At 63.4% G+C, this 17295-nt stretch overlaps 2 protein-coding genes across 2 annotated transcripts; both read left to right on the forward strand.

Moving 5' to 3' along the window:
• ANKRD35 (ankyrin repeat domain 35) lies at positions 1-6388 on the forward strand. Its single transcript, XM_086628250.1, has 12 exons — positions 1-39; positions 1084-1214; positions 1307-1395; positions 1515-1579; positions 1944-2001; positions 2076-2146; positions 2233-2339; positions 2741-2840; positions 3287-4813; positions 5963-6052; positions 6139-6204; positions 6329-6388. Exons 1-12 carry the CDS (start codon positions 1-3, stop codon positions 6386-6388), a joined length of 2403 nt encoding a protein of 800 aa, XP_086484376.1.
• Positions 6389-7971: 1583 nt separating this feature from the next.
• PIAS3 (protein inhibitor of activated STAT 3) lies at positions 7972-16887 on the forward strand. Its single transcript, XM_086628414.1, has 15 exons — positions 7972-7995; positions 9478-9916; positions 10230-10314; positions 10969-11019; positions 11211-11301; positions 12198-12332; positions 12439-12544; positions 12818-12891; positions 13328-13488; positions 13912-14048; positions 14443-14614; positions 14902-15035; positions 15872-15908; position 16072; positions 16630-16887. The coding sequence occupies exons 1-15, from the start codon at positions 7972-7974 to the stop codon at positions 16885-16887; spliced, it is 1905 nt and encodes a 634-aa protein (XP_086484540.1).
• The last annotated feature ends 408 nt before the right edge of the window (positions 16888-17295 follow it).

Raw genomic sequence — 17295 nt, forward strand, 5'->3', positions numbered from 1 at the left:
ATGAAGCGGATGTTCTCCTGCTCCAGCTCGCAGGTGGCGGTGAGTCGGGGACCCCTCCCCACCCCCCCCAGCCCGGGCACCCTGCCCGCACCCATGGGTGCTGCCACGGGGCAGGGGGGTGCAGCCCCCTCTCTGCTGCCCACCGCCCCGCCGCCTGCCCACCGGGTCTGAACCGCCGCCGGCCGCGGTGCTCAGCGCCGGTCCTGCCCCCGTGCCGCCTGCGACCCTGGCCCCGCCGCCGGCTGCAATCCCAATCCCGGCCCCAGTGCTGGCTGCAATCCTAATCCTGGCCCGAATCCCAGCCCCAGTGCCAGCTGCAATCCTGGCCCCAATGCCAGCCCCAGTGCCAGCTGCAATCCCAATCCTGGCTCTGGTGCCAGTTGCAATCCCAATACTGGCCCCAATGCCAGATGCAATCCCAATCCTGACCCCAGTCCCAGTCCCAGCCCCAGTGCCAGCCCTGATGCCAGCTGCAATCCCAATCCCGGCCCCAGTCCCAGCCCCAGCCCCAGTGCCAGCCCTGATGCCAGCTGCAATCCCAATCCCGGTGCCCACCCAGTCCCAGCCCCAGTGCCAGCCCTGATGCCAGCTGCAATCCCAATCCCGGCTCCGATACCGGCTGCGACCGCGACCCCGATCCCGTGACACTCAGCCGTGGTCCCGGCCCCGGCGCCCAGCCCCGGTGCTCACCCCCGGCCAGGCCGTGGGTCCCGCTGCCCAGCGTGTACCCCGCTCCCGGTGCTCAGTCCCGGTGCCCACCCGCGCCCCCGCCCCGCGGTGGGGCCCGGCACGGCGGCGGCAGCCGGCCAAACCAGCCGGGCAGGCGCAGGCAGGGACACGTTCACCGGCCTCGCCTCCGCTTCCCTGGGGCCGGGCTCAGCAGGGATGCCAGTGGAGCACCCCAGCAAGTGGGGAAACTGAGGCACAGCCCCACACCGCTGCAGGGGGGAGGCACTTGGAGGGGGAACACACATCCCAAAGCGTGCCTTCTGTCTGGAGACGCCGTGCCTCAGTTTCCCCTCGCTGCTCAGTGAGGGGGTCCCGTCCCTGCAGACCCCCCAGACCCACTTGCCCCCCGCCCAGGTCGAGAGCTGGACCAAGCAGGACCAGAAGCTGCTGGAAGCGGTGGAGAGGGGGGACGTGGGGCGGGTGTCCGCCCTCGCCGCCCGCAAAACCGCCCGACCCACCAAGCTCAACGCCGCGGGGCGATCCGCGTACGTCAGCCCTGGGGTGGGGGGCACCAGGGGGGGTCCCCAGGGTGGCGGGGGGACACCCGGGTGGCAGCGGCCTCTTGCCCCCCCTCCAGCTTCCACCTGGCCGCATCCGAGGGGCTCACCGAGTGCCTGACGCTGCTGCTGGCACACGGGGCGCCCGTCAACGAGAAGAACGATGACGGTGAGTGGGGCACACTGGGGGGGTCACCGCCTGGCGAGGTGTCCCCGGGGGGGCTCCCCCCTGAGCGGGACCCCCGTGTTCCCCTGCGGTGCCGGTGCTGAGCCCGCGGTCCCCGGCAGGCAGCACCGCGCTGCACCTGGCCACCATCGCCTGCCAGCCCCAGTGCGTCAAGGTCCTGCTGCAGGTACTGGGGGGACTGGGATGGGGACCGGGATGGGGATGGGGATGAGGATGGAGCTGGGGATGAAGATGATGGGGACAAGGACAGGGATGGGGTCAGGGATGGAGATGGGGACAGGGACCAGGATGGGGATGAGGATGGAGCTGGGGATGAAGATGATGGAGACAAGGACAGAGACGGTGACAGAAATGGGGACAAGGATGGTGATTGGGACAGGGGTGCAGAGGGAGGATGAGGATGAAGCTGAGGATGAAGACAGGGTGAGGCCGAGGCTGGTACCAGGGCTGGCGAGGGGCCGGGCGGGATGGACGGTCCCGTGCCCAGCTGGGGAGGGGGGTCCCTGCCCGCCGCCCCCATGTGCCCCCAGTACGGCGCCAACGAGAGCCACGTGGACAGGCAGAACCGAACGCCCCTGCACTGGGCCGGTGAGTGCCGGGGGGTCCCCACCCGGGGGGGGGGTGTCCCCATGTGCCCCCCCACACTGACACGACCCCCGCAGCCGCCTCGGGCTGCGCCTCCAGCGTCCTCCTGCTCTGCGACCACGGGGCCCCCCTGGATGCCCCTGACGCCGTGAGTGGGGGGACACGGGGAGGGTGGGGGGCACAGGGGCTGGCAGGGGGTGACGGGCACCTCGTGTGTCTGTGTGCCCCCCCCAGCATGGGCAGACCCCCCTGATGCTGGCGGCGCGGGGGGGCCACGCTGCCATCTGCGCCCAGCTGCTGCGGCGGGGGGCCGACCCCCACCTGGCCGACCAGGATGAGAAGTGAGTGGGCACGGGGGCACGGGGGCACCTGGGGGTGGTGGGGAGTTGGGGGGGGGGGGTGGCTCTGTCCTGCCCCCCATAACCAGGGCGGGGGCTCGGTGGCTCCGCGCCGTGGAGACCCCGGAGATGCCCCGTGCAGAGGGAGCTCTGGCGTGGTGCCCTGTGCCCGGGGAAAGTCACCTTGGGAGGGGGGTCCATGGGGTGAGGGGGGGAGAGACATGTGCCACCGTGCCGTTGTGCCACCATGCCACCTGCCACTGTGCCACCTTGTCACTGTGCCATCATGCCACCGTGCCATCATGCTACTGTGCCAATGTGCCACCATGCCACTGCTGTTGTACCACCATGCCACCGTGCCACCATGCCACCGTGCCACTGCCATGGTGGCACCGTTCCGGCAGGACGGCACTGGCGCTGGCCCGCGAGAGCGGCAGCGCGGAGTCGGCCGAGCTGCTGCTGAGCCACGGGGCGGCCGCGGGGGACGAAGACCGAGGGCACCATGTGGGGCGGCCCCCCAGCTCCCCGCTCCGGGGTGAGACCCCCCTGCCCCTCGTTTTGGGGGAAAAAGGGGGAAAAAGAATGGGAAAAAAAGGAGAAAAAGGGGGGGGAAGAGGAAAAAAAGGAGAAAAAGGGGGAAAAAAGGGGAAAAAAAATGGGAGAAAAGGGGGAAAAATGGGAAAAAGGAGAAAAAAGGGGGGAAAGGGGAAAGAAATGGGAAAAAGGGGGGAAAAGGGGGAAAAAATGGGGAAAAGGGGGAAAAAATATGGGAAAAAGAGGGAAAAGAGGAAAAAAGGGGAAAAAAGGAAAAAATGGCAGAAAAGGGGAAAAAGAGGGAAAAAATGGGAGAAAAGGGGAAAAAGAGGGAAAAAATGGGAGAAAAGGGGAAAAAATGGGAAAAAGGAGGAAAAAGAGGGGAAGGGGAAAAAAATGGGAAAAAGAGGGAAAAGGGGGAAAAAGGGGATTTTTTCCTTCTGGTAGAGAACGGCGCCAGCCGTGCTGGGGACCCCGCGCCGCAGGCGGGAAGCTGCGGGGAGGGCACCTCGGGCAGCGACAGCGAGGAGGAGGAGGATGACGAGGACGAAGAGCAGCGGGACGGGTGCGACGCCCGGTGTGCGCGGCGGCTGCAGGAGCGGCTGGCGAGGAAGACGCGGGAATGCCACCGGCTGGCGGCCGCCACCGCCAGCATCCGGCAGCGGGTGCGGGAGCTGGCGCGGCTCCTGCCCGATTACGAGGCCGGCGCCGGGGCCGAGGATGAGGATGGCGCCTGCCTGGCCCTCCTCACCCGGCATGTGGAGGAGCTGAGGAAGAGGACGATGGGCGAGGAAGAGTGGGATGAAGGACACCAAACCGCAGCGCGGCTCGATGGTGAGGCCGCGGCGCCGGCGCTGGCCCCGTTCCTGAGCTGGCTGGGGGCCGAGTGCGCCGGAATGCGGGCGGCGACGGCGGCCGCCAGCAGCCGGAGCGAGCGGCTGCGGCGGGAGGCGGCGGAAGCTCTGCGGGACGCGCCGAGCCACGACGCGGCGGCGGCCGACGCCGTCCGGAAAAGTTTGGCGGCGTGGGAAGAGCTGGCGGCGGGTTTGGAGCAGGCGCTGGACCGCGCCGACCAGAGCCATGCCAGGATGCTCGAAAGATCCCGCGTCCTCCTGGAAAACCTCCGGCAGGATCCGGCGCGGTCGCGGTGCTCGGCGAACGGCGGTGGGAAAAGCCGGGAGGAGGCGGCGCGGGAAGGTGGGAGCGCGGAGAAGGAGCCGCCGGAGCGGAAGGAGAGCAACGGGGCGCTGCGGCACGAGCTGTGCCGGCTGCGGCGCGAGCGGGAGCGGCTGCAGGAGGAGCTGCGGGGGCTGCGGGAGCGCGACGCCGGTGCCGAAGCGGTGGCGGCGGAAGGTGCCGGAACATCCGCCCTGAGCCGGGCGCTGGCGGCCGAGCGGGAGGAGGCGGCGAGGCTGCGGCGGCGGCTGGCGGGGCAGCGGCGGGAGCTGGCGGCGCTGCGGGATGGGGTGGGCGAGAAGGCGCGGGAGGCGGCCGGTGACGCCGGTGACGCCGGCGTCCTGCGGGAGCTGCACCGGAAACTGGATGGACTGGTGAGGTCCCAGCACGAGGCCCTGCAACTCGTTGCAGAGATGGAGGGTAACGGTGGCACCGGGGATGGGCTACCGGGCGAGCTGGCAGAGGTGCTGGGGCAACTGGCGGAGGAGCTGGCGCCGGCGGCGGGCACGCGCGTGCCGCTGCTGCTGGAGCGCGTCGCCGGCGTCGCCGTGCGCGGGCAGGAGCTGGCGAGGGCCGAGGCCGAGCGCTGGCGGGCGGCGGCGGAGGAGGAGCGGCGGGCGGCGGAGGCGGCGGCGGCGCGGGCGGGCGAGCGGGAGCGGGAGGCGCGGGAGCTGCGGGAGAAGGCGGAGGGGCTGGAGCGGAGCGCGGCGAGGCTGCGGGCAGGGGCCGGGCAGCTGGCCAGGGCCTGCCGCGACAAGGATGGCAAGGTGAGTGCCAGGGGGGCTTGGCACGGGCTGGCGGGGACGGGGGCCTGTCACCGTCACCGTCCCTTTCCCGTCGTCATCCCCATCACTGTCCTCGTTGCTGTCCCGTTCCCATCACCATCGCCATTTCCATCCCTTCCCATCCCATCCCATTGCTATCCCATTGCCATCGCCATCCCATCGCCATTGCCATCACGATCCCATCCCATCCCATCTCATCCCATCCCATTGCTATCCCATCGCCATTGCCATTGCCATCACCATCCCATCCCATCCTATCCCATCCCATCCCATTGCCATCCCATCCTATCTCATCCCATCGCCATCCCATCCCATCCCATCCCTTCCCCATCACCATCCCATCCCCATCGCCATCCCATCCCATCCCTTCCCCATCGCCATCCCATCCCCATCCCCATCCCCATCCCATCCCATCGCCATCCCATCCCATCCCCAACCCAACCCATCCCATCCCATCGCCATCCCATCCCATCCCATCCCCATCCCATCCCATCCCATCCCATCGCCATCCCATCCCATCCCCAACCCATCCCATCGCCATCCCATCCCATCGCCATCCCATCGCCATCGCCATCCCATCCCATCCCATCCCATCCCATCCCCATCCCATCCCATCCCATCCCATCCCCATCCCATCGCCATCCCATCCCATCCCATCCCATCGCCATCCCATCCCATCGCCATCCCATCGCCATCCCATCCCATCCCATCCCATCCCATCGCCATCCCATCCCATCCCATCCCATCCCATCCCCATCCCATCCCATCCCCATCCCATCCCATCCCATCCCATCCCATCCCATCCCATCCCATCGCCATCCCATCCCATCCCATCCCATCGCCATCCCATCCCATCGCCATCCCATCGCCATCCCATCCCATCCCATCCCATCGCCATCCCATCCCATCCCATCCCATCCCCATCCCATCCCATCCCATCCCCATCCCATCCCATCCCATCCCATCCCATCCCTGGCTTCCCAGAGACCTCCAGCAGCTTCATTCCCCCTGGCGCCCATCTCCCAGCAGAACCTGGGGGGCGGGGGCAGATGGGACCCCATGGGGGACCCCCGGGGTGTGCCAGGAGGCGGTGGGTGCCCCCCCCCCGCAGCTGTGCCCCCCACCCTGCAGATAAAGAAGCTGCTGGCAGAGACGGAGAAGCTGTCGGCAGAGGTGCTGGGGCTCCGCGGGCACCGCGCCCGGCTCCAGCTCCAGCTGGAGGTGGGTGCCAGCACCCGCTGTCACCCGCCGTCACCCCGTGGCCCCCTCCCCACCTTCATCTCCCCCTCCTCCTCCTCCTCTCCCAGCTCCAGCAGAAGAACCACCGGGACACCGTGGCGGTTTACAGGACCCACCTGCTCAACGCCGCCCAGGTGAGACCCCACGTGCCCTCGGGGTGACGTGGCACGGGGAGGGGGGGTGGCACCCCTGGCCTGGCATCGGGGTCCCGCGGCGGGCAGCCGGATCCGGCCCCACGGCGAAGCTCTGCTCCCGCAGGGATTCATGGACGAGGGGGTGCACGCGCTGCTGCTGCGCATCCTGCGGACGGAGGGGTGAGGGGCAGGATCGGGCCCGTCGCCCCCCGCCCCCCATTAAACTGGAGATGCCACATGGCCCCGTCCGTGTCCCCCGATGCGTCCGGCCAGTTCGGCTGTGGGAATGGTGGGGGGGGTCCCGGCGGGGGTCCTGCGCCGGCGGGGAGATGGTGGGAGATGGGGCACGGCACCTGGGGGGGGGCTCATTGCACCGGCCCAGTATGGACTAGCCCTGTATGGCTCGGCCCCATACAGCACCAGTTCCATACAGCACCAGTTCCATACAGCTCCAGTTCCATATAGCTCCAGTTCCAAGCAGCCCCAGTTCCATACAGCTCCAGTTCCATGCAGCCCCAGTTCCATATAGCTCCAGTTCCATGCAGCTCCAGTTCCATATAGCACCAGTTCCATGCAGCTCCAGTTCCATGCAGCCCCAGTTCCATATAGTCCCAGTTCCATATAGTCCCAGTTCCATGCAGCCCCAGTTCCACACAGCCCCAGTTCCACACAGCTCCAGTTCCATGCAGCCCCAGTTCCACACAGCCCCAGTTCCACACAGCTCCAGTTCCATACAGTCCCAGTTCCATATAGTCCCAGTTCCACACAGCCCCAGTTCCACATAGCCCCAGTTCCATATAGTCCCAGTTCCACACAGCCCCAGTTCCATATAGCCCCAGTTCCATGCAGCCCCAGTTCCACACAGCCCCAGTTCCACACAGCCCCAGTTCCATACAGCCCCAGTTCCATACAGCCCCAGTTCCATGCAGCCCCAGTTCCATATAGCCCCAGTTCCATATAGCCCCAGTTCCACGCAGCCCCAGTTCCACACAGCCCCAGTTCCATGCAGCCCCAGTTCCACACAGTTCCCCGTACGAGAACCCGTCCCCTCTCGGCGCAGCCCCCTCCCACCCCGTCCCGGGGGCGTGGCGAAGGGAGGAGTGGGCGTGGCAAGTGGAAAAATGGGCGTGGCTATTGGGAAGTGGGCGTGGCGAGTGTAAGAAGTGGGCGTGGCGGGGGACGTGGGCGTGGCGAGAAGAAATGTGGGCGTGGTGATATGAGGAGTGGGCGTGGCTAATGGGAAGTGGGCGTGGCGAGATGAAAAGTGGGCGTGACGAGTGGAAAATGGGCGTGGCGAGGGGGGAAGTGGGCGTGGCGAAGGGAGAAGTGGGCGTGGCGAATGGGAAAGTGGGCGTGGCGAAGGGAGGAAGTAGGCGTGGTGAGTGGGGAAGTGGGCGTGGTGATGTGAGGAGTGGGCGTGGCTAAGGGGAAATGGGCGTGTCGAGTGGAAAAGTGGGTGTGGCGAATTGGAAGTGGGCGTGGCGAAGGCAGAGTGGGCGTGGCGAAGGGAGGAGTGGGCGTGGCGAAGGCAGGAGTGGGCGTGGCGAAGGCAGAGTGGGCGTGGCGAAGGCAGGAGTGGGCGTGGCGAAGGCAGGAGTGGGCGTGGCGAAGGCAGGAGTGGGCGTGGCGAAGGCAGGAGTGGGCGTGGCGAAGGCAAAGTGGGCGTGGCGAAGGCAGGAGTGGGCGTGGCGTCGGGCCCCCCTTGTGCCCGTCCCGCGCGGCCGCGGAGTTGGCGGCGCTCCGTGCGCGCGGCGGCCATGTCCCAACATGGCGGAGGCGGCCGGGCGGGAGGTGCGGCGGGAGGGAGGGAGGCGAGCGGCAGCGGGGCTGGAGGGGGCTCTGTGGGTCTGGGGGGGGCTCTGTGGGGCTGAGGGGGCTCTGTGGGGGCTCTGTGGGGCTGGGGGGGCTCTGTGGGTCTGGGGGGGGCTCTGTGGGTCGGGGGGGGGGCTCTGTGGGGCTGAGGGGGCTCTGTGGGGGCTCTGTGGGGCTGGGGGGGTTTCTGTGGGGCTGGGGGGGAGCTCTGTGGGGGCTCTGTGGGTCTGGGGGGGGCCTCTGTGGGGCTGGGGGGGGCTCTGTGGGGCTGGGGGGTTCTGTGGGGCTGAGGGGGCTCTGTGGGGCTGGGGAGGGTTCTGTGGAGCTGAGGGGGCTCTGTGAGGGGCTCTGTGGGGCTGAGGGGATATGGGAGACTGAGGGGGTGTGTGGGGCTGGGGGATGTTGCAGTGGGCCCCAGGGCTGTGTGGGGCTGGAGGCGTTTGGCAGACAGGTGGGGCGGCCATGGGGGGCAGCCGTGGGGGGCTGTGGGGTGACAGAGAGGGGTCAGGGAGAGGGGTCAGGGCTGTGCTGGGGTGTGGGGCGATGGTGGGTGAAGGGGGGCGGGAGGTGAGAGTGGTGAGGAGGGGATGGGGGTGCTGGTGGGGTGCAGTGGGGCTGGGGTGAGCCAGGGGGTCCCGGCTGGGGGGCAGCTGTGGGGCCGTAGGTGGGTGCCACAGTCTGGACCTTTGCGCACCGAGCGGCGGGCGCAGCTGGCGACCGCGGAGAGAGGAGGGGGCCGAAAGGCGCGGGGGGGCTCCGGCGGTGCAGAGAGGTGGAGCCCCACCCCGAGATCCGGCGCGGTTCGGAGCCCCCCGGGATGCCGGCGGGGGGTTCGGCGTGGGGGCTGCGGAGGTGGGCCGGGGGTGGCACGGCGGTGCCGCACCAGTGCTCGCGGCTGGAGGGGCTTTCCTCTCCCCCCACTCTTTTTTTTTCCTTGTTTTTTTTTAGGAGTCAGCGTGTGTCACCACCTTTGCCCACCAGACTGTGGAATATGAAATTCCCCCTGGTAACTAATTCCAAAGCTGATTTTTTAATTTTTTTCCTTCTTTTCCTCCTTTTTGGTGGTTTAATATCACCCCCCCGCCCCCCCAAACACACACGAGCTGCCGTGTCGGGCTGAAGTGGCCTCGGAGTCCTGCCCCCTTCCCTTGGGAGCATCAAGACGTTTGGGATCCGGTGCCTTTTGGCAGCCAGCCACGGTGAGAACCTAATTCTGTGGAGTAACATCTGTCCGTCATCTTCCCGGCAGCGCCCTGTCCAAATTTTGGTGCAGCTTTATGGCCCCATCTTCCTCCTTCCCCAAAAACTGAAGCCTGGCTACGACGGGAGCGCTGCCGAGGGGTAAAACGTTAATGCCGCTCATGGTGGAACCACTCGATCGTCGTAACTGGGTGATCGTTTCCGGGCTGCCCCGGCTCGCGCCGCGCTCGCTGACGGCGCTTGGTTTTGTTTTTCTTGCAGGACGTGGTGATGAGCTGTAGGGTGTCCGAGCTCCGAGTTCTCCCGGGCTTCGTGGGAAGGAACAAAAGCGGGAGGAAGCACGAGCTCCTCACCGAGGCCCTGCTGGAGTCCGGCTGCATCCCGGCCATCCCGATGAAAATCAAGGAGCTGTATCGGCGGAGGTTCTCGAGGAAGATCTTAACCCCTTCGGACCTGTCCATGCTCCACGTCCAGGCCGGGCAGCTGCCCCCGGGCACGGTGTGTCACCTGCCCTACGACCGCGGCTCCGCCGCTGTGCCGGCGGCTCTGCTGCCAGCGCCGGTGCCCGCGCTGGGACCGAAGCACGAAGCAGGCGTTGAGCACTTCGCCCCTGCCGCCCACCCCGTCCACCCGGACGTGAAGATGAAGAGGCTGCCCTTCTACGACGTGTACGATGAGCTGATAAAACCCACCACGTTGGGTACGTCCGAGAGCGCTCCGTGGGCCTTGGGGTCCCTCTTGTTCCCTGAGAACTTCCAACGAATTCCAAAACAAGCTTTGCCCTCGCTTGCCAGTCTTGTTCTACATTTATTGCCTGAAAAAGGGCATTTCTCTCCCAGCCCATCCCTTTTCTATCAAATATATATTTTATAAGTGGACATAAGTTTGGGATTATTTACAGTTTTTACCTGATAGAGCCCAGGGTTTTCCATATGTTCGGACTGGTGAAGCTTTCACTGGTCTGTGATAGCGTTTGGGTCCTAATCCTGGGGGAAAAATTCTCTTTTTTCCAGCCTCCACGAACAGCCAGCGGTTTGAGGAAGCTCATTTCACCTTCGCTCTGACCCCCCAGCAAGTCCAGCAGATCCTCACCTCCCGGTAAGCGAAACGGCGTCTCCCGGGATGCTCCACCGCCGTGGCCGAGCCCTCTTCCGCGGCATCACCGGGAGCGGAGTCAGGAGGAGAAAGGGGCAGAGTTTGGAGGAGCGAGGCCGGCAGAGGGGAGCTCAGGGGTGGTCGGAACAGGAGGAAGGGTTGAATCCAAAACAATCCACCTACGGGAGAATAAATTGCCAGTTGGGTGGGAAAAGGGGAGTTCCTGGATGTTGGCGGCGCCGTGCTGCCCGCAGCCGTTCAGCACCTGCCTCCCAGCCCGCAGAGTGGAATTATTGTATGGAAGAAAGGAAATATGGTAATTGGGATAAAAAAAAAAATCAGGTCTCACCTCCACCTGTGCCACGTTGGCATCACATCCTCAAAACTCCGCAGTTGCCAGAATCTTCCAGGTCCGTTTTCTCCTTTTCCCACCACGCTTTTCTGCTCGATGGGTTTTTGCTGCCACGTCCTTATTTTGGGAATTTCACCTCCTAGTTCAGGCAGGTATTACCTGTTCTTACAACTGGGCTGCACTGGTGCACTGGTTTTGTTCGTGATCCGACTGGCGCGTACGGATATCCGTATAACTCCAACAAAACCCTATCTCGTGGTCACAATTCCCTGCGGACCGTCTCCAGACCTTCTTTTCCGTTGCAGAGACGTCCTGCCGGGTGCCAGGTGTGACCACACCACGCAGGTGCAGTTAAGGTACGGCGGTGCCACCCCGGCCAACGCGCGGAGCCTTCCTCCCCGTTCCTCGTGCTCCTGCTCGTGTGGTTTCCATCCATGGCTCCGTTTGGCTTGGAAAAACTGGTTTTTTCCCTTTTCAGAGGGAAGTGGGGGGCCCTTTTTCTGCGAGTTCACCGCTCACTTGCCCGTTTCTCCCTCCCGCTCCGTAGGTTTTGCCTGTGTGAAACCAGCTGTCCCCAAGAAGATTACTTCCCTCCGAATTTATTTGTCAAGGTCAACGGCAAGCTCTGTCCCCTGCCCGTGAGTAAACCTCGTTTTTCTCAGCACGTTGCAGGCTCAAAGCTGCTCTGTCAAACAGCCGCAGCGCCCGCCGAGCGCGGTGGGAATGTTTTCCGGAGACGAAAACCTGATGGAAGAAACGATGCGGTCGGAGCGCGACACCGACGTCGTGTTGCGGGGCTGGTGGTGAAAGCTCCAGGAGTTCTTCCAGGGGAAGAACCTGCAAACTTTGGGCCTGATTTTTGTTATTCTTTTTTTAACCAGCAAAAATTCCCTCTTGTTTTTTTTTTTGAGAAAAAACTTGATAATAAAAATCTGGGATTAGTGGAATAACGGCGCTGCCTTTAGTTTGTCATGTTGCAGGACGAGCCGGATGCTCCGGTCAAGGCCAAGGTCCTTTGTGCTGGGCAAGGTGTGAAAAATGTAGGAAGAAATAGTGTTTCCTGCAGTTCACAGCCCAAAAGGGACGGGACGGTGTCGCAGCTCGGAAGGTGCCAGAGGTTTGGCACTGGGGCAGCTCCTTGCCCGCCGTCCCGCTCCGTCGGAGCTGGCACCATTTGTGGTCCAACCTGCAGAACAGCCTCCGGCGCTCCGCCTGAGCCGCTCCCGTTGCAGTTTTAGAGATTTACTTTTTTGGTTTTGCCTCAGATACTCTTTTTTTTTTTTAATCTGAGACTATTAGTAACCTGCTTTAAAAAAAATAAAAAATAAAAAATGAAAAAATCCCTGACATTAAGGGATAATAAAGTCCTGCTTTGAGATTTTTAGAGGAATTCCCGCACAAGCTGTGAGGTGTGACCTGGAACACCTGGAGGTGCGGTGTGCCAGGAGGAAGTTGGGTTCCCAAATTCTGGCATGTGGCCTTACACCTCGGAGAGAGCTTGTTTTGTGCCAGGGGGATCTTCCTTCCTTCGCAGGGTTATCTCCCGCCCTCCAAAAACGGCACGGAGCCGCAACGACCCAACCGCCCCGTCAACATCACCCCGTTGGCGCGACTCTCGGCGACGGTCCCCAACACCATCGTGGTGAACTGGTCCTCGGAGTTCGGCAGGGTGAGTGGGCTCAAAGCCGCCTCCCGTTCGCCGCCCGTCGTTTGTGGCCTTGGGTCGGAGAGCCTTCTCCTTCCGGCTCTGAGCGGCGTCGGCTCCTTCCCGACAGAACTACTCGCTGTCGGTGTACCTGGTGAAGCAGCTGACGGCGGGCACGCTCCTGCAGAAGCTGAGGGCAAAGGGCATCCGGAATCCAGACCACTCGCGTGCCCTGAGTAAGTACCCACGGGGTGGGCACGGCCGTCGCTCCGTCCGATCCCGCGCCGCGCCCGGGAGGACGGAGCAGGGGCGGATTAGCGAGCGAAGGCTCTTCCCTGCGTCCCTGCTCCGTCCCGCTGTTGGCTCCCAGTAATAACCACTGCCGTAGGCGTTACCCACCAGTAACTGGGATGATGAGCGTCCCAGTGCAAATCACGCTCGCGTCTGTACCCGTTTACTCATGTAAAAGATGGAGGATGTGGACAGGAGACCTTTTTTCCTTCTTCCAGTCAAGGAAAAACTAACAGCCGACCCGGACAGCGAGGTAGCCACCACGAGCCTACGAGTTTCCCTGCTGTGTCCCGTAGGTTTCTGCGTTTCCGTTCGTTTTTCCCAGTGGGGCCTTTGCTTTTCCCGCTTTTCCTTAGCGCCGCGTGGGAGGGCTTTGGAGTGGGATCCGAGCGAAAAGCTGGACCGCTTTTTTTTCACGCATTAAAACCAAAAAATCTTGGAGATTGTCAGCCTAAACCTCCGAGCCAAAAAACATCTTCAGCTGACCCGCTCCTTGTCTTTCACCTCCACTGTTGGCACGTGTCTGAGGTGGAGGAGAGCTTAAAAAAGAGAAGGAAAAGGCAAAAACACCCTCAGGAAAGCTCGTTTCCGCTCACACGTTACTTCTTCGCAGCGTGCCGGGCAGGAAGGACAGGGAATAACCGGGAATAACGCCGCTCGGTGCCGAGAGAGGCTGTTTGTCCAAAACCAACTTCGTTTTCTTCTTCTCTCTCTCGTCCCCGCTCCAGCTGGGGAAGATGAGGCTGACCGTGCCGTGCCGCGCCGTCACCTGCACCCACCTGCAGTGCTTCGACGCGGCGCTCTACCTCCAGATGAACGAGAAGAAGCCCACGTGGACGTGTCCCGTGTGTGACAGGGTGGCCCCGTACGACCACCTCATCATCGACGGGTGAGCCCAGCCTGGGTGGTGCTTTTCTTCTAAGGCTCATCCTCTAACGCGGGCACACATGGGCAAGTTACAGCCTCCCATAACTTAAATTTTCCTTCCCTAAACTACCTTGTTGCCATGCTGGAGAGGTTTCTCCCAAAGAACAAGAAGCCTTTGTCAAAACCTTGGCTTCCTGGCCGGAGCAGAGATGAGGGAACCTGTGTGAGCTCGAACAGAGCCCTCCTATGTGCATTGAACTCCCAGTCCTAAAACTAAACCTGCAGGGAACACTGGCACCGATTTTGGATTGGGAATTCCTCGTACCCCTTCAGCCCATCTCCTGAGCAGCACCAGTCCCGTGGCGTTTGTGCCATCCCCTGTGCATGGATTTACTCCCGAGTCCTTGCAGCGTTCGCCCCCCCAGCGTGTGCTCTCACCCCGCAGGTTGTTCATGGAAATCCTGAACTCCTGCACGGACTGCGATGAGATCCAGTTCATGGAGGATGGCTCCTGGTGCCCCATGAGGCCGAAGAAGGAGAAGCCGGAGGTGTGCCAGACGTCTGCGTTCAGTGGGATCGAGGGTACGGGAGCCGCGGGCACCGACTCTCTGTCGGACGTCGTGTTTTGCCAAAGCAACGCTCGCGTTTCCAGTCTCTACGTTTGCAAATCGGCGTCCGGAGCGTTTCTCATCCCGTCTGGGAGCTGATATTTGGGATCACACTGGAATACCAGGAGCGTGACGGGCACTTAGCACATCACTGCGGAGTCGGGCGCTAGAAAAAGCGAGAAAAAACGCAGATTCCTTGTGAAACTGCAGCGTTAATTCCAGGTGGGCTGTGGAGAGCTGGCTGTTAGCGTGGGGACAGGGTGTGGATTTGCCAGGAGCTGTTGGGAAGTCGGTGTGCCACAGGGCTGTGGGTGGCAGAGTTCTGCCCGTCTCCATGTTGGCAGCTGACGGCCGGTTTCCCTCCGCAGCCGACTCCCTTTACGCCATCAGCTCCGAGGGCAAGACCTCTTCGGAGGGAAAAAAAAAAGTGGAGGTGATCGATCTCACTCTGGACAGCTCGTCGGATGAGGAGGAGCCGCCTGCCAAGAAGCAGTGCCCGCTCTCTGGCGTGGTACACCCGGCAGTGGCGGGGCCCAAGGGGTAAGGCAGCACCGGAACCCACCCCCCGCCGCTCCGCCGGGCTTTGGCTCCTTTCTCTTCCTGCGCTCCGCTCGCTTCCTCCCCTCGACGCCGGTGCCGTCGCAGTAACCAGATCCGAGTCCGCGCTGTCCCTGGGAAGCGCTGCCGCCGCTTTCCGCGCCTGCCAGGGTGAGGTGCCACACCTCTGACCGTGGGACGGGGAGCATCAGGGTTTTGGGGGATTTTTTTGCTGATAAACAACAGGAATTTTGCCCGTTAAGGCTCGTCAGGTCTGTGTTGTGTTTCAGGGTGCTGAGTATCCATCACCAGCCGTCCTCTGTGCTCCGGAGTCCTCCCATGGCAGCGCTGGGCAGCGACTACCTCCCCAACCTCCCCATCCCTGGCTTCCACCCTTCCTACCCGGTGTCCTCGGAGCTTCAAGGTAACGACCAAGACCTCTGGCAGCAGTTACCGCATACGCCCAGTTGTACCAGTTTTACCGCACGACTCCGGAGAGGTTTCTCTAGGAGTTGATGGGTGAGATGGTGGAATAACTCGAAACGGCGGAATAAATGGAAATCTGGTTGTTGGTTCCAGGTCACAGGTAGGAACGAGCCGGTTGCCGTGTCCCAGGGCCACCACGGCACGAGGCTGTGACTCCCTTTCGTGGGCTGCCCTCGTTCCTGGCCGCGCGGCGTGAGAGAGCCTGAGCAGCAAACTCTCCCTTCCCGTTTGGAGGGGAATAATAAACCATTCCCAGGAACCCACTGGGCTGGAGATCCCCGTGCGCTTTCCAGGAGCGAGTTCCACCCCGCTCGCCCCCGGGGACGCGGGCATTCAAACCTGGTTTTAATCCCCCGTCGGCGTCTCCCGCCTCCTTCGTGCCCGGTTTGCCGCGGTCGCCGTCTGACGGGAATCGGCGGTGCGGAGCACCGTGGTGCCGCCCGGCTGGTGGGGCCGTGCTGGCACAGCCCGGCGCGGTTTGCGGAGCTCTGCCGGAACTCCGTTGGGATGCCGGACCCCGCGGCGGCGCCGGGGAAGGGAAATCGCATCGGCCCCATGGCGTTCCAGTGCCGAGGCCGCGCGACCGGTTACGGAGGGGCTGCGGGAGCGGAGCCGGAGTTTGCCAGGGAGTCGGAGCTGGCAAGACCGCGGTGTCTGGTACCCGGAGCAGCCTGAGCCCGTCTCTGCGTTGGCACGGTTTGCCTCCGCCTCCTGCCAAGAACTTTATTTACCATCAAAACATTTATATATTTTTTTTTTTTATTATTTTTCTAGGTCTGGATTTGTTTTCCTTCCTTCAAAGTGAAACCAGGTGAGTTCTGGATTTTTTAATTTTTTTTGTGCATTTCATTTTTGGTTTTCTTTTCTCCTCGCCTGGCAAACACATCCCTCTTCACTCAGCCAGCCTTCCCCCTCCTCCTCCTCCATCCTCTTCCTCCGTGAGCACTGTTGTAGGGCGGCGCTGGGGGTCGCAGTGTGGCGGTTCCACGGGCACCGCGGAACCCTCTGCCCAGCACCCCGCTCCTCCCACAGCATCCGCTCCCTTGGGTCCGCCTCGTTAAGGCGAGCTCGGAATTGCCGCGGGCTCAGAGGCGGAAAAGGAGGCTGAAGCCGCAGACGTAGGAGCGCGATGGCAGAAGCCGGAGGGATTTGGCAGCGGTCGCCAGGAACCGACCGGTCCCATCCGCGTTGCGCGGCGGCGGCTCAGCGGAGGGCACGGATCCGTACGCGGCTTTTCCGGGTGGTGGGTGTTGGGTTCCGTCTCCTTTCGCCGGGATGGGCTTTGTCTCTCGCCGCTGCCGCGCGGCTCTTCTCTGCCGTTCTCGCCTCCGGAGCCCGCGCGTGCCCTGGCTTGTGCTGACGGGAGGCAGCGGGTCTTGATGGTCCGGGAATGGTCTTGGTAAACTGGTATGTTCATCTGGGAGCGATCCCTGTGCAACCTGTCCTCTCCGAAGGGCTGCCTGGGACTGGGGCTGGGCTTTTCCAGATGCTGGGAGCCCATCGGGGTGGTTTTTTTCCCTTTGCCTCGGCAGCACTACGGCCCTTCCGTCATCACCTCCCTGGATGAGCAGGACACGCTCGGCCACTTCTTCCAGTACGGAGGCACCTCGAGCCCCTTTGTCTCCGTGAATCCGCTGTCCCCCGCCATGGTGGCGTCTCACGGCGCCGCCGGCCGCGTCAGCAGCATCGTCTCCACCAGCGCCCTCCGAGAGCGCCACGGACGCGACGGGACCGTGAGCAGCACCGCGGCGCTCCCGGGCTGCGGGTCGGACATCATTTCCCTGGACTGAGCCCGCGCTGACGGCCGTGATTCCCTCTGCCAGGAATGGGGGACGAGGGTGGGATTCCCAGCAGCTGCCTCGGGATCGGCGTCGCGCTCCGGGGCTGGAAGGACCTGACCAAGACCCACTGGGTCGTGTCTCTCCTCTCGCTGGTGGAGGAGGGATGGGGTGAAGCCGTCGCCCTGGCATGGTGCCCTGACCACACTGCCCATCCCGCAGCGCCAGCGCTGCCACCCTTGAAATTCCAATGTATTTTTTTTTTTTTAAAAAAATTAACATCGATTTGTTTTCCTCCTTTTAACCCTTCCCACCTGTGCGGAGCACAGCCAGATGATCTCGGTTTTTCGGTCGCGGCTTTTGTACGGACGTAATCCCAAAGATTTCCCCGTTTCCGTCTCCGCAAGTGAAGGTCGTGGA

The sequence above is a fragment of the Tauraco erythrolophus genome, chromosome 30 (genome assembly GCF_009769465.1).
Source record: "Tauraco erythrolophus isolate bTauEry1 chromosome 30, bTauEry1.pri, whole genome shotgun sequence".
Taxonomy (NCBI): Eukaryota; Metazoa; Chordata; class Aves; order Musophagiformes; family Musophagidae; genus Tauraco; species Tauraco erythrolophus.